Source organism: Sinocyclocheilus anshuiensis, unplaced genomic scaffold (assembly GCF_001515605.1).
Source record: "Sinocyclocheilus anshuiensis isolate Anshui unplaced genomic scaffold, SAMN03320099.WGS_v1.1 scaffold1495, whole genome shotgun sequence".
In the NCBI taxonomy this organism is placed as follows: Eukaryota; Metazoa; Chordata; class Actinopteri; order Cypriniformes; family Cyprinidae; genus Sinocyclocheilus; species Sinocyclocheilus anshuiensis.
Window position 1 is genome coordinate 648,865 of NW_015558671.1, and position 12,802 is coordinate 661,666.

Consider the following 12,802-nt stretch of genomic DNA (forward strand, 5'->3'; position numbering starts at 1 on the left):
AAAAAGAACCGACTCATTCATTCTGTAATCGTATACTCGTCACGCTGTCTTGTTCATGCTATATATTCCGTAGCATTGTTGCAGCGTCATGAGTAAAGTCAGAGTATTTTAGTACTATGTATGTTTCATCTCCGTTACAGGAAGAATGCCAAGACCAAACATTATTAGAACCGAACGTCATTTGGTTTCGCTATTATTTTAGTCATTACAGCATATTTAAATCAATTCATCGATTGCGGTGTGATTCAATTTGAATTGTTTCAGTAAAGCGGCGCGAGATCACGTTTTATAAGGATACATTTGGTAGACTGCATCTATGGTTCAGGAGAGTTTGTCAGCCACTATTTTCTTTACCTCCATATTAAATTAATGATTTAGTGTTTGTTGTGTGTTAATTAGACGGTTTTGACTGGACTCAGTGAGCGCGTTGAGAAATGTGAAGGGGGAGAGATTTTTCTTGTTCTTTTCGTAGTTTGTTTTTGTTTGTATTGTATTGCATTGTGTTATATTTCTTTGGAATTGTATTCTTTTATTTTGTTTGTTTGGGTATTGATGGTAACAACGGTACAATTCAGTGTAATGGCATTGAGCAATATGCAATAATACCCTTTAAAGTTGATCACAGAAGTGTGCTGATTGCAGTGTATCACGTGAAGGTTATTGATTAATTTGTGGTGTGATTCTCTGCTTGTGAATTGGAGTAACTTATTGTGTGTAGTGGGTTTTGTATTTAAAGGGTTTATGACCTGCCTTGCCTGTGTACACCACATTATACCCTTTTTTTTACCTGTCATGTTGTGAAATGTCTTAGCATTATATGCAAGTGTAATAAGGAATAAAGTTATGTATTTTGTACACCAGCACCTGCCTTTGTCCTTTAATTAGGATATGCATGTTATTAATTGTTTAATCAGGCATTTGTCCATTTCTGAGCACGGTAAGGCACCTGAAGGCCACACAGGTATTATGCATTTATGTGACGAAGGCATAGCTAGCTAGCAACCTCTAGGCTGTAGTAACGAACGGCAGTAACTCACGTTTGATCGGGCAAACCACTGCACTGTAATTATTAGGTGTGTTCGACTTGAAGCAGGGCTGTGAAGAACAACCAGTGTATGACACGAGAGCGATTCGAAAGCATGAGGAGCCGACTGCTCTCCATAGCTCTGTACTTTGATGTCCACACACCGATCGATCTGCGCATTGCTGCTTCAAGTCGAACACACGTCTTATAGTGTTAGGGGAGGGGCCATGCTCGGTGGCTCCATTGCGTCATCGAGCCACCGTTTTAGCCCCGCCCACAAAATCCTAAACACAGAATTGGTGAAAAACTGTTTAACGGTTCAACTCCACGATTCAGTACTACATAGTTCGGAGTCTTTGTAATGTGTTTCTGCAATACATTTCTAACATTTATAATGTGTTTAGAAACAATTTTCTTTACACGGACTTTAAGTGTTCTTTCAAATCAATTAGATTGTTTTCTTATTTCTTTCACAAGAATCTATTTAATGTTTCTGATCTGTTCATGGAAGGAGCAACAGCAATCATGATTCAAAAGCAGCCAGTCGGAGTGTCATTAAAATTGGCAGTTGAGATTCAATGGCTGCCTGCCACATGCCAGAAAGAGCTTAATCTTCCTCTCGACAGATTTTTTTCTATAGTCAAATCCAATAAAAGCGCTCTCTCTGGACAGCCTTGTTTCGTCTTCGTCAGATTTGTAGCCTGTTTCACCTATGAACAACAAAAGTGTCATTACCATGAGCTGTGCTTGTCCTTTGATGTCTTTAGTGTTGACGACGAGCAAAAGAATGCCTATAAATGAAATAAACAGCTGCAATTGCGGTACATATTTGCAGTTGCATTGTAATCTACTGTAAACAAAAACATTGACATTTGCTGATCGACTACAGTCGACTGTAGCCAGGATGTTGTAGAATACTGACTTTGACAGACACGTTAACACTAAAGTAAACCAACCTGTCAGACCTGCTCGGGCATGCAAACCATCTGTATCAAGTTATTGTAAACTTTATATGAAACATCTGACTGTCAAAGTGTGGATTTCTTTTTACTGCTGACTTTATACTTTTCGATTGTGTGTTAAACCTGTAGCCTGTGTGCTGATGTTCAGCTTTGGTAACTCAGTCAGGGCTTTTAAATGGTCCACACAGTTGGTTGTAGTGCAGTGCTGGAACAAGATATATTTACATAGTAGTAGTTAACGCAAACTTTTAAGGGTCAACAAAAGAAACATCACTGTTTTTGTGCCTTAAAAAGTCTAGAGGTCAGAGACTGTGAAGTACAAAGACGCAAAACTTCTCAGGCATGCAAACAAACATCAATCTGACACTAGGTGGCATTAGAGCAAACAAAATCATGTGTTGTTCCTCATTAATAACAATAGACAATATGCATTTGGAAAAGCACTATGCATCTAAATTTAAAAATGGAGAGCCACATATCGGATAGCTATTGATTGTATTCCAAAAGTGTTGGGGGAAACATAAATATATGTAAAAGTGAACAGATTCTGTCCTGTGTTGACATATTTCTGAATTTTAGGCAAGACATATTTAAGGGCTGTTCTTATTAAACAGTCAATAGTCTTTAAACAGTCAATAGTCTGCGGTTACATCAGACTTGAACATGACTGGCTGCTTGCTAGTTGTGTGCAGGTGGCGTTAGGTGGAGGCAGGGCCGTCCTTAGGGGGGGTGCAACTGGTGTGGTCGCACCAGGCCCCGTGCTTGAGGAGGCCCCGTGGTGAGCGGACCGAGGGGGACCCTGCTCCCTACCTCACACCGGGCCCCGCGTCAGCTAAGTACGGCCCTGGGTGGAGGGACATTCTCATTCTTGAGAGCATTTAATTGGACAAAAATCTGTGTATCAGCGTCATTAATACAAGAACTAAAGGCCAAACACATTCAGTGTTTTATTACATCTACAAAATACAGAAAAAGTAGTAAACACTTTAACTTATTTAATATTACAAAAGCTTTCCTGATTCAGCAGAAATAGAAGCAGGCAATACCATTTCAAAATCAAATACATTCTTCTATTTGCATAGCAACATTTTCAAGACTTTCCATTTTGAATGTTTTCAGTGCATTTGACTTTGGTTTATAGAACATTGCATAGCACACAAATAAATCTAGAAAAAGGTTTCAAAACAAGAATACATAATATGATATTAAGTAGGGCTGCACGATTAATCGCATGCGATATTTAACGTGCATCTTGTCAGAAAGCCGGTTCTGTAATCAGCGGTAACGCGTTAAATATCGCATGCGATTAATCGTGCAGCCCTAATATTAAGGCACAGCGTAGTAGGCCTATACATAACAAACATACATTCAACATTATGAAAAGACAGACATCTTGACATGATTGTCCTTGATGAATTAGACTTAACACTTCTAAAATTAAGTCTCCTGTTGTACAATCTCTTCTAAAATGATAATTTATATAAAATGTGCTTGATAAGAAATTGGTGATTGAAATGAGATAGGTTTGATGAAATGTGATACAAAAAGTATTTTGTGCATCTGTGTTGTTTTCAATGTACTGTAAACAGAAGCATTCCTGCTAAGGGCAGTGCATAACAATGTACATAGGGAGCAAAATAACTCTATCATCATTAAATGACATTATCAGTATCTTTCTTACGGATGGCTCGCAACAAAAAATATAGCGCCACAATAAGAAGGAAGCAAAAGAGGACGATCAGAGCACTCCAGGCGCCTGAGCGCAGTGATTTCCTCAGTAAAACATCTTCAGCAGGCAGCAGGTTACTTAGGCTTAGCATGAAGCCAAGGGACCAGCCAACAGATGTGTCTCCCGCCTGCAAACCAAAGCAACATGTTAACTTTTTTTTTTTTTAACCTAGAGGGGTCCACTTATTCACCAAGCTTTAGGGAAAAGTTCACACAAAAATAAACATTTACTGAAAATACTACTCACCCTCAAAACATTTCTCACCCTCAGGCCATCCGAGATGTAGATGAGTTTGTTTCTTCATCCGAACGAATGGAAGAATTTAGCATTACATCACTTGCTTACCAATGGATCCTCTGTAGTGATTGGGTACCATCTCAAACAGCCGATAAAAGCATTACAATAATCCATCAATTAATGTCCAGTGAAGTGAAAAAATTGTGCGTGTTTTTATTACCAAATCTCATTCTGATGGCACCCATTCACTGCAGAGGATCCATTGGTGAGCAAGTGATCTAATGCTAAATTATTTCAAATCTGTTCTGATGAAGAAACAAAATAATTCTAGGATGGCCTGAGAGTGAGTAAATTTTCAGCAAATTTTAATTTTTTTGGTGAACTATTCCTTTAAATCAACACAAAAAACTATTACAATCCATTTTACTCCTGTAATGTGATGAATATTCTTTTTTTTTAATTAAGAATAAAATGAAATATAGGCCTAGTACTTGAGTTTATTCATGTGAAATTGACTAGACAGTGAAAAGTGTTCTCTATGTGACAAATGTTTGAAAGGAAGGGGTTGAAAAATTAGAAAGCTTGGTGATATCAAAATGAAAATTTGTATGCCTATAAACAGGGAACGTGCATTAAGGAGGTAAATAGAGTCAGTTTTTGCAAATAGGTCTAACTACCTTCTTCTGGAAGGAGATGTGCGGGAAGGAGAAAAAATCAAAGCCATATCCATTGACCAGGAGCACCTGCACAAAGGCAGAAACTGTGCAGTAGTCCTTCAAACGGCTTTCCTGACCCTGAACTTTATTTGTGATCTAGGGCAAAGAAAATGAAAGAGAAAGTTGAGAGGAATATCTTAAAGTAATTTAATAGGCTAAATATATAACTGTTAAATATTCAATATTGCATATTGCTTCATTTGAAAACAATAAGACAGTGTACATATAAAATAACGTCTTCATATAAGATAAAGTAAGTTCTCTTAATCTGAGAACCTGAGACTCTCAATCATTGGTCGATTGCTGAGATATGGGGAAAGTCATCTCAGAATAGCAGGGCTCAAAATTAGCTCAGCGGGGCAGTACCTCCTGAAAGCTCATGTTGCAGACAACATGGGTAGCATCCTCTAAATGTTCTGGGGACGTGATGCTGATGCCTGTTGCTTCCTGAAGAAAGGAATGGGTGTAGAAAAATGCAGAAAATGCCTGTGCCAGAGAAAGAAAAAATGGTGATGGGAGAGATAGATTGCATTATCATAATAGTGACACATGCAATCATGACACTGTGCCCAGAAAATGAATTCATGATTTATTTTAATGCTTTGAGCTGTCTCACTTAATAACTGCTTACATGTTAACATAACCAGTAAAGACATTAATGTTGCCAAAGGCATGAGAGATGAAGGAACAAATTGCATGTTATGCCGGTTGATCAAATATATGAAAAAAAATCAACTGAATGCACAAGGTTTAAATGTTCCATATTAAGCACTCTAGAAACTTGTACCATAAAGTTTCCAGTAATGTTGGGCTGGAAGACTCCATCAAAAGAGCATCTGGAATAAGAACAGTTGTTAAAAGAGAAGAGACGAGAAACGTTTCCCAGGCATTGATCGTAGTTTCCTGTGCCTTTGATTTGCAGGTCGTCATCAGGTTTATACGGAGTTTGTCTTTTATTGCATGGAGTATGAAACACACTGCTCAGCTTTATGGAGTCACTGTAACCTGCAGGATAGCAGGGGTGAACTATGGAGCGGTCTGAACCCTGAGTCTATAAGATATAAAGAGAAAACATCAGAAGTTATACAATCAAGTTAATCAGCTTGTCTGATGATCATTTAGACTAAAGGTTTGCACTTAACCTTCATCAGAAGTGCCAGCAGTTTGAGTAACACCTGGTCTCTCCCATAACACAGAAAGCTCTGAGTGTAAATCTGATAGTCTCGTCCGTACAGCCGCAGTTTCATCAGATTGTCCTTGTTCTCCACCGTCTGTTTAGTTTCAAAGGTGATCTGAGTAGAAGCTCCACCAAAGTCTAGCGCACCAACCGTGTCTCTGCCTGGAGACAGCCATTGACCCACAAAACCATACTAGAGACATGAAAGAGAAAAATGTAGGGTAATGGCCAGTAACACATTTAGTAAAGGACATTCAGATGTTGTGAGATACACAGTATGGCTAACAATATACTATACCTTGATGTAATTCTCAAGCAGGTAGTTGACTGTGACCCATCCATAAGCTCCCTCTTCTTGTCCACTTAAGATGGTGGCCCCTTTGAAGCTGAATGGGTAGGTCTTCAGTTTGCCTGCCACTTCCTTCAAAACCTCATCTGACTCTTTGGGTTTAGAAATACTGTGTGATAGGACACAAATGCATTTTTTTTTTTTTATAATAATCTTTTATTTTTTAATACAATCTCTTCTCTCTCTATATACTTTTTTTCAGGATTCTTTGATGGATAGAAAGTTCAAAGAACAGCATTTACATGAAACTAAACCATTTGTAACATAACTGTCTTTTCTGTCACTTTTGACCAATTTTATCCATCTTTGCTGATCAAAAGTTTTAATGTTTTTAAAAAATAAAAATTTTACTGATCCCAAACAAACAGTAGTGTGTATTGCAAGTTATAAGAGGTAAGTTATATAGGATAATGATACATTTGTCATCTGTGGTTATAAAAGCAGCTTTAGTCACAAAGCGGTGAGCTTTCTGACTCACTTCAGTAGTCTCATGCCTGCTGTGGCCCCGAGATACACAGGGGTGAGTTTGTGTCTTGACTTTGGGATCTCCTGCATGGCTTGTTCCATGCATTCCTCAAGACTACTGGCTGCTCCTCCTTTGTTACCAGCATAACTGGAGATCCCGCCTCCTGATTAGAGAAAGTTAGAGAGGAAGAGAGAGGTCAGTTCATCAGACAACTGAAACGAATAACACAATTCCTCTTTATATCTTATGAACTCTGCATGGGCATACATGGGCAAGAACTATCAGTTCCTATTTCACTGCCTGGAATGCCACTGACACTTGACTACCATAAATGCAACCAGACATGTTTTTAGGTGACTATTCCAGATGTTTCCGTAGAACATTGCCACTCAGCAATATTTGAGGGGTACTAGGAGTTCAAGATCCCAATTCTGTGAATGCCAGATCCCTAAAGAAGAGTGGAAGGACTGAACCAAAGTGATGAAATTTTAAAAGGGCAAACTTAAGGCACCACCACAAAAAAAGGAAGCGGGCAACAATGTGTTGCAATTCAGCACTCTGCTTAAGAATGCCATATCTCAGTCCAAATGAACTTCAATGCAAATGTTCAAGCAGTGAAAAAATATCAAGAACTAATTCATTACAATACATTCATATAATGAAGTAAAACATCTGACGTTGTCATTTGGATTTTGTAACGTCTGTTCTGTGAGTGACTTTTGAGAAGTGTGATACATTTTAAAACAAAGATTTGAGTAAATTGTTTCTAAGCTACAGAAACAATTTTAAGTTACAGTATTGCACGAGGTTTTAGCAGTCCTGTTGGACTGTTCTTTTTCTTTCAGTCTTATCGCCTGACATTTACATTTAGTCTGATAACAGACGTTTTTATCCAAGAGACTTTCAAATGAGGAACATCATAAGCCATTTATCATTAAATACTCACCCTTGGCATGACACTCGCTGTGTTGACTGACTATGCCGGTACCGTTCTGCTTGTCTGCTGGCCATTTGTAGATGAACATGGCCGTATGAGAGGATCCAGCGTCCAGGACGATTCCATACTGAGAACAAACACAACAGCAAAAAAATTAGGCTGAGGCTAAAAACCTGTAGTGACAAGGATTTGGTTGCCAGGGAAGTCATGCATACACAGACACACTGCCAAAATATACATCTTGAATTTGCTTTTATGCAAATGCCTTTATCCAGCAAAAAAGGACACATTAAATTCAAAAGTGACAATAAAACATTTATAATGGTACCACATTTTTCTATTTCAAATAAATGCTGTTCTTTTGAACTTTCTATTCAACAACAAATCCGGAAAAACATGTAGCACAGTTTGCACAAAAAATTAAGCAGCACAACATTGTTAATAATAAGCAATGTTTCTTGACCACCAAATCAGCATATTGGAAAAAAATGTATGAAGAAGGATTTATGAAAACTGGAGTAATGGCTGCTGAAAATTCAGATTTGCCAGAATAAATGAATAAAAGGTTAAACGGCTATTTTAAATTGCCATATTTTAATTTTCAAAAAAATCTGAACATTTGTCTTTTTTATTTATATTTTTATCATTGAAACCTGGACTGAACAACATGATTGAAGTCTGACATGAGTTTATTGATCATTGATTGATCAGTTTGCCATTTTATTCCAGCCTTTACTCCTGGATGGAGGATTCTATGCAGAGTCACACTTCAACTAAGTTTAATGGTGCAACACTCAAATATTTAGTAGGGTGTAAATTCTAATGTAGGACTGATTTATGACTAACTAGAAGTTATAACTTGTAACCTGTAATTTGGTGTAACCTGCCCCAGGTAATTTGGGTCTCATGCTGCTAAAAACAGGGTGTGTATTTGAGAATTAGACATGTGGGAACTGAATTACACATTCAGTTTTTACTGAGGAGCTGAAAATCTTGTTAAAAAAATCTCCTCTTTGGTTAGAATATGATTTAGTAACTTACTGCTGATAAATTTAAACATATTAGATGCAGTTAATACTTGAGGTTTTCTGACTAATTAACCTGTCCCATTTACAACTCTACTAGATGCATCTTGTTGCTTTAAAAACTCATTTATTTTGAATTTTAAATGGTCAGGCCTCCTCCTTAGCTAATTCATAATGTAATGCTGATTATTCAAGTGAACATGACTCGCCTCTGTAGCCACCTTTGCAAATATGAATATGATTTACTTAAACTCTTCTTTGAAGTAATGTAATATGTTTGCTCAATGATTATAATAAATGTTTAACAACCTAAAGATCAAGAAATCACAAGCATCATTTACATATGCCACAGACTCTTGTTTTCATCCCTTCCTTTTATCGCACACACCTGCAGAACATGCTTCCCAAAGGATTGTGTATTTTGGGCAAGACACTGCCTGAACTTTATTCATTCATGCAAACCATGATAATCTCTTCAAAGTACATATCTTGCCTTCCAGACTTTGCCTGCAGTTTGCATACAGACATTTTAGCTTTGTATAATAACAGCGTCTAGCAGCTCTTTTAAATTCAGTAGGCGACTCAAAACATGTTCAAGTTTGCCTTTCTATGTCAATGTGACTCTGCTCAGATTGTGCCATCAGTCACCTGTGTACCTAGTCTTCAAGAAATTATGTTACCCTGAAGCTAAACAGAATTGTCTAAATATGCTGAAGGACTGTTATGTAATTTAACAGTAATGGGTGTGTACGAGGAACATACTGGTACAAATACTATATGGAAAATTCCCAGATCTTCAAAAGCACAATGACTCACTGTCATATTTCTAAGAAGGAAAAGGGATTAAAGCATTGAATCAAAACGGCTGGGAAATACAAACAATGGGATCCAGCCAATATGAACAAGAGCTTTTATGTGTGTAAGACTGTAAATCAAAAAGAGAGCACAGCTGGAGAAATATAGCTCAACCTCTACTATCAGATAAAAAACAAAAATCTAAATTTAGTTTGGCAAGTTGGCCATCAGGTATAATTACGTTGCATGGTCATGCAGGCAAAGGCAACTAATAATTAATATTTGTCATGAAATATTATTGTTGTAAGAGCTTTAGTCATTCTGAACATTTTATAATTTGTATGACAACATTATATAGAAATGAACTTACTTCAATATCTAACTGACAAGAACATGTAAAATCTATTGTGAATGCTCTTATTAAACATAAGATTCTATAAAGAATACAAATCATCTGCAAAAAACTTTGATTGTTGTCTGTGTGGTCATTTACAAAAAGTATGTAAAGATGTATTTCATTATTTGTGAGGGTCTATTTTAAGCACTGTGACACGTTTAAAACTGTCCTGATGGATTATGATCATTAAATTGCACTCTATTATGAGCTAACATGAACCATGTCAAAGATTTATGGTAGCTCTGAGCTGATGTAGATGATGTTCCAAAAAACAGCCTGGCCATGCTAATCTGAAATGGCATAGATTTGGCAGTAGGAACATACATCAAATTGGACAACTATGAACTATTTTTTATTTTGTTTGTCTTTCTTAAAGTGAATTAAACAAATTTATATACACTTAAATTTAAAAAACTGATATTTGGTTAATTTTGTGATTCAGTTCAGTTGTTTGTACATTTAGGAGAGTGGCAGTATTGTGCAAAAAAAAAAAAAAAAAACCTGTGACCTATAGGTTATCAGAGGTACTCGAAATTCCCGTCCCCCTCCCCCCATTTTACACACAACAGCTTTAATGTTATGGAAATTCATACTTGTGATGTCTAAATGTCTTTGTTTTATATCCCAGAAAGCATATTGCTCTGATTTGAGCAGCTGCAGATATACAGCAAGTTCACTGAACGCCCTTCTCTATTTCATAGTGGCCTTAATGTTACTCTAATTCTAGACCTTACCTACATTCAGGTAACGTCTCCTCTGTTTCATACCTCTGAAAGCATTTCGGTCTGATGTGACGAGCTGCAGATACACAGCAAGGTCATCAAACCCAACAAGGCAGCATTATAGGTTACCGAAATCCTTTACCCCTCACTATTTCACACACAGTGGCTTAAATGTTACCCAAATTGGTGATGTCTAAACTTATTTTATTTCCCAGAAAGCATATTGCTCTGATGTGAATATCTGCAGATTTACACCATGGTCACCAAATCTGTCAAGGCAGCATTATAGGTTGTTGAAGTCTTTCAACACTCTCCATTTCACACACAATGGCTTAAATGTTACCAAAAATTCACACTGGTGGTGATATATTCATTTAGTATCTCAGAAAGCATGTTGTTTTGATGTGAACAACTGCAGATATTCAGCAGGGTCACCAACACTGATCCATTACAGATCACTGGTCACCAAATCACACATTATAAGTTACCAAAATCAGTTACCCCTCTCACAACGGTTTAAAAGTTATCCACATTCACTCTGGTGATAAAAATTATTTATTTATTTGTTTACTTTTATGTCTTGAAATGTGACCCTGGACCACAAAACCAGTCATAAGGGTACATTTTTTTGAAATTGAGATTTATACACCATCTGAAAGCTTAATAAATAAGCTTTCCATTGATGGTTTATTAGGCAATATTTGGTTGAGATACAACTATTTGAAAATCTGGAATCTGACGGTGCAAAAAAAAACAAAATACTGAGAAAATCGCCTTTAAAGTTGTCCAAATGAAGTCCTTAGCAATGCATATTACTAATAGAAAATCGCCTTTAAAGTTGTCCAAATGAAGTTCTTAGCAATGCCTATTACTAATCAAAAATTAAGTTTTGATATATTTATGGTAGGAAATGTACAAAATATATTCATGGAACACGATCTTTACTTAATACCCTAATGATTTTTGGCATAAAAGAAAAATTGATAATTTTGACCCATCCATGTATTGTTGGCTATTTCTACAAATATACCCGTGCTACTTATGGCTGGGTTTTGTGGTCCGGGTCACAATATATATATATATATATATATATATATATATATATATAAAGGAGGGAAAAGGAACAAAATCACCCAATTGGGCTGAGAGAAAAGGCTTTTATTTTAACTTTTGCAGTTTTCAATCTGAGAGAGAATCTCCGTGGTTTCTCCGGTGGTCCAAACTAGAGAGCCTTCTGAGCTGTACAAAATCACACCTCACCTTGAACAAGACAAGGCAGGTGATCGCAACATGCAGAGGAAGCGCTCGTTATTATCTGCTCTACCGGAAACTGATCGATACCAAACAGATAAGCTGCTTATTTGTTCTCACGGTCTTATAAGTTATAACGCGCTCAGCGTAACGTCGCGGCAATGTGAAATGTTCCCTTCACCTTTTTCGGATTTGTAGCCTGTGTGTGTCACGAATGAGAAAAATATTATTACCATAAGCTCTTTGACGTCTTCAGTAGGTACGACGAGCAGGAGAATGCCACAGACTGCCAGAAACAGAGCCGCAGTAGCGGTAATGATCCGGCATTGCTGTTGGTTACCCATGGACACCATCCGCGCGACGCGATCCACACAAGACAAATGACTGCGACGACATTCGTTGGCAAGTCAGGTACTATTGTGACGTGTGTTAAATACAGGCGGCAAACCTAAGTGGGCATGGCACTAACATTGTTCCTCATCATGTGTCCGCGGCGCAACAGGTTCTCGATGTTAGATTGTGTTGTCCAATAAATCATATAGTCTACTTTATGATTCATATGATTATGAAAGCTATGTAACATTAAAGAGTTACTGCCCAGGGCAAAATATTCAGATCGGTCAACACACGTTTACATTTGTGACAACATGCCCCAGTAGCATGTCACTCTATAAGGGTTACAGTATATGGTTTTCAGGCTATTAAAACAGTTACGAAGCACAGATTAAGTAAAAATAAATATAGGCTACTAAAATAGGCCTATCAAATCATTGTTTTGCGCAATAAATGTTAGAAATAATATAGTGTGTAAATTAAATAGAACATTTAAAACACACCTGACAGTTTCCTCCGACCTGACAAAGAAAGTATCCCAAAAAAATCCACCTTTATTATATAGTTGACTTCTGTGAATGTATACTAGTGTGGTTGATTATAATATTATAATTTTACTTAGGGAGACAAAATTCACAGAATTCTTCTACCTATAGCTTATATTCCTTCAAAGTTTGAGTGG

The 12,802-nt window shown here is 37.1% G+C and overlaps 2 protein-coding genes across 3 annotated transcripts in view; both read right to left on the reverse strand.

Annotated features, from left to right (window-relative positions):
- The window catches only part of LOC107681246 (ectonucleoside triphosphate diphosphohydrolase 2-like), a 5,003-nt gene extending 4,694 nt beyond the window's left edge, over positions 1-309 (reverse strand). The window contains exon 1 of the mRNA XM_016477487.1: positions 299-309. The gene's annotated coding sequence lies outside the window, so the exon portion shown is untranslated. The remainder of the gene's footprint in view (positions 1-298) is intronic.
- Positions 310-3,474: 3,165 nt separating this feature from the next.
- On the reverse strand, positions 3,475-12,278 carry LOC107681245 (ectonucleoside triphosphate diphosphohydrolase 2-like). 2 transcript variants are annotated; one of them, XM_016477485.1, is made up of 9 exons: positions 12,021-12,268; positions 7,607-7,724; positions 6,673-6,823; positions 6,144-6,303; positions 5,811-6,038; positions 5,456-5,719; positions 5,035-5,154; positions 4,630-4,764; positions 3,475-3,842 (listed from the first exon to the last, which is right to left on the reverse strand). In XM_016477485.1, the coding sequence occupies exons 1-9, from the start codon at positions 12,138-12,140 to the stop codon at positions 3,639-3,641; spliced, it is 1,500 nt and encodes a 499-aa protein (XP_016332971.1). In that variant the 5' UTR covers positions 12,141-12,268; the 3' UTR covers positions 3,475-3,638. The 2 variants fall into 2 exon arrangements, with proteins under 2 accessions (XP_016332971.1, XP_016332972.1); XM_016477486.1 differs by lacking the exon at positions 3,475-3,842 and having other exon boundaries at positions 4,685-4,764; positions 5,456-5,504; positions 5,578-5,719; positions 12,021-12,278.
- Between the last annotated feature and the right edge of the window lie 524 nt (positions 12,279-12,802).

Excerpts from the sequence above, each read along its gene's own strand:
- LOC107681245 (XM_016477485.1), bottom strand. The coding sequence starts at position 12,140 with ATGGTGTCCATGGGTAACCAACAGCAATGCCGGATCATTACCGCTACT. Across the intron at positions 5,720-5,810 it reads TGCTGGCACTTCTGATGAAG|ACTCAGGGTTCAGACCGCTC; the intron begins GTTAAGTGCAAA and ends TATATCTTATAG. Across the intron at positions 3,843-4,629 it reads ACATCTCCTTCCAGAAGAAG|GCGGGAGACACATCTGTTGG; the intron begins GTAGTTAGACCT and ends TTTGGTTTGCAG.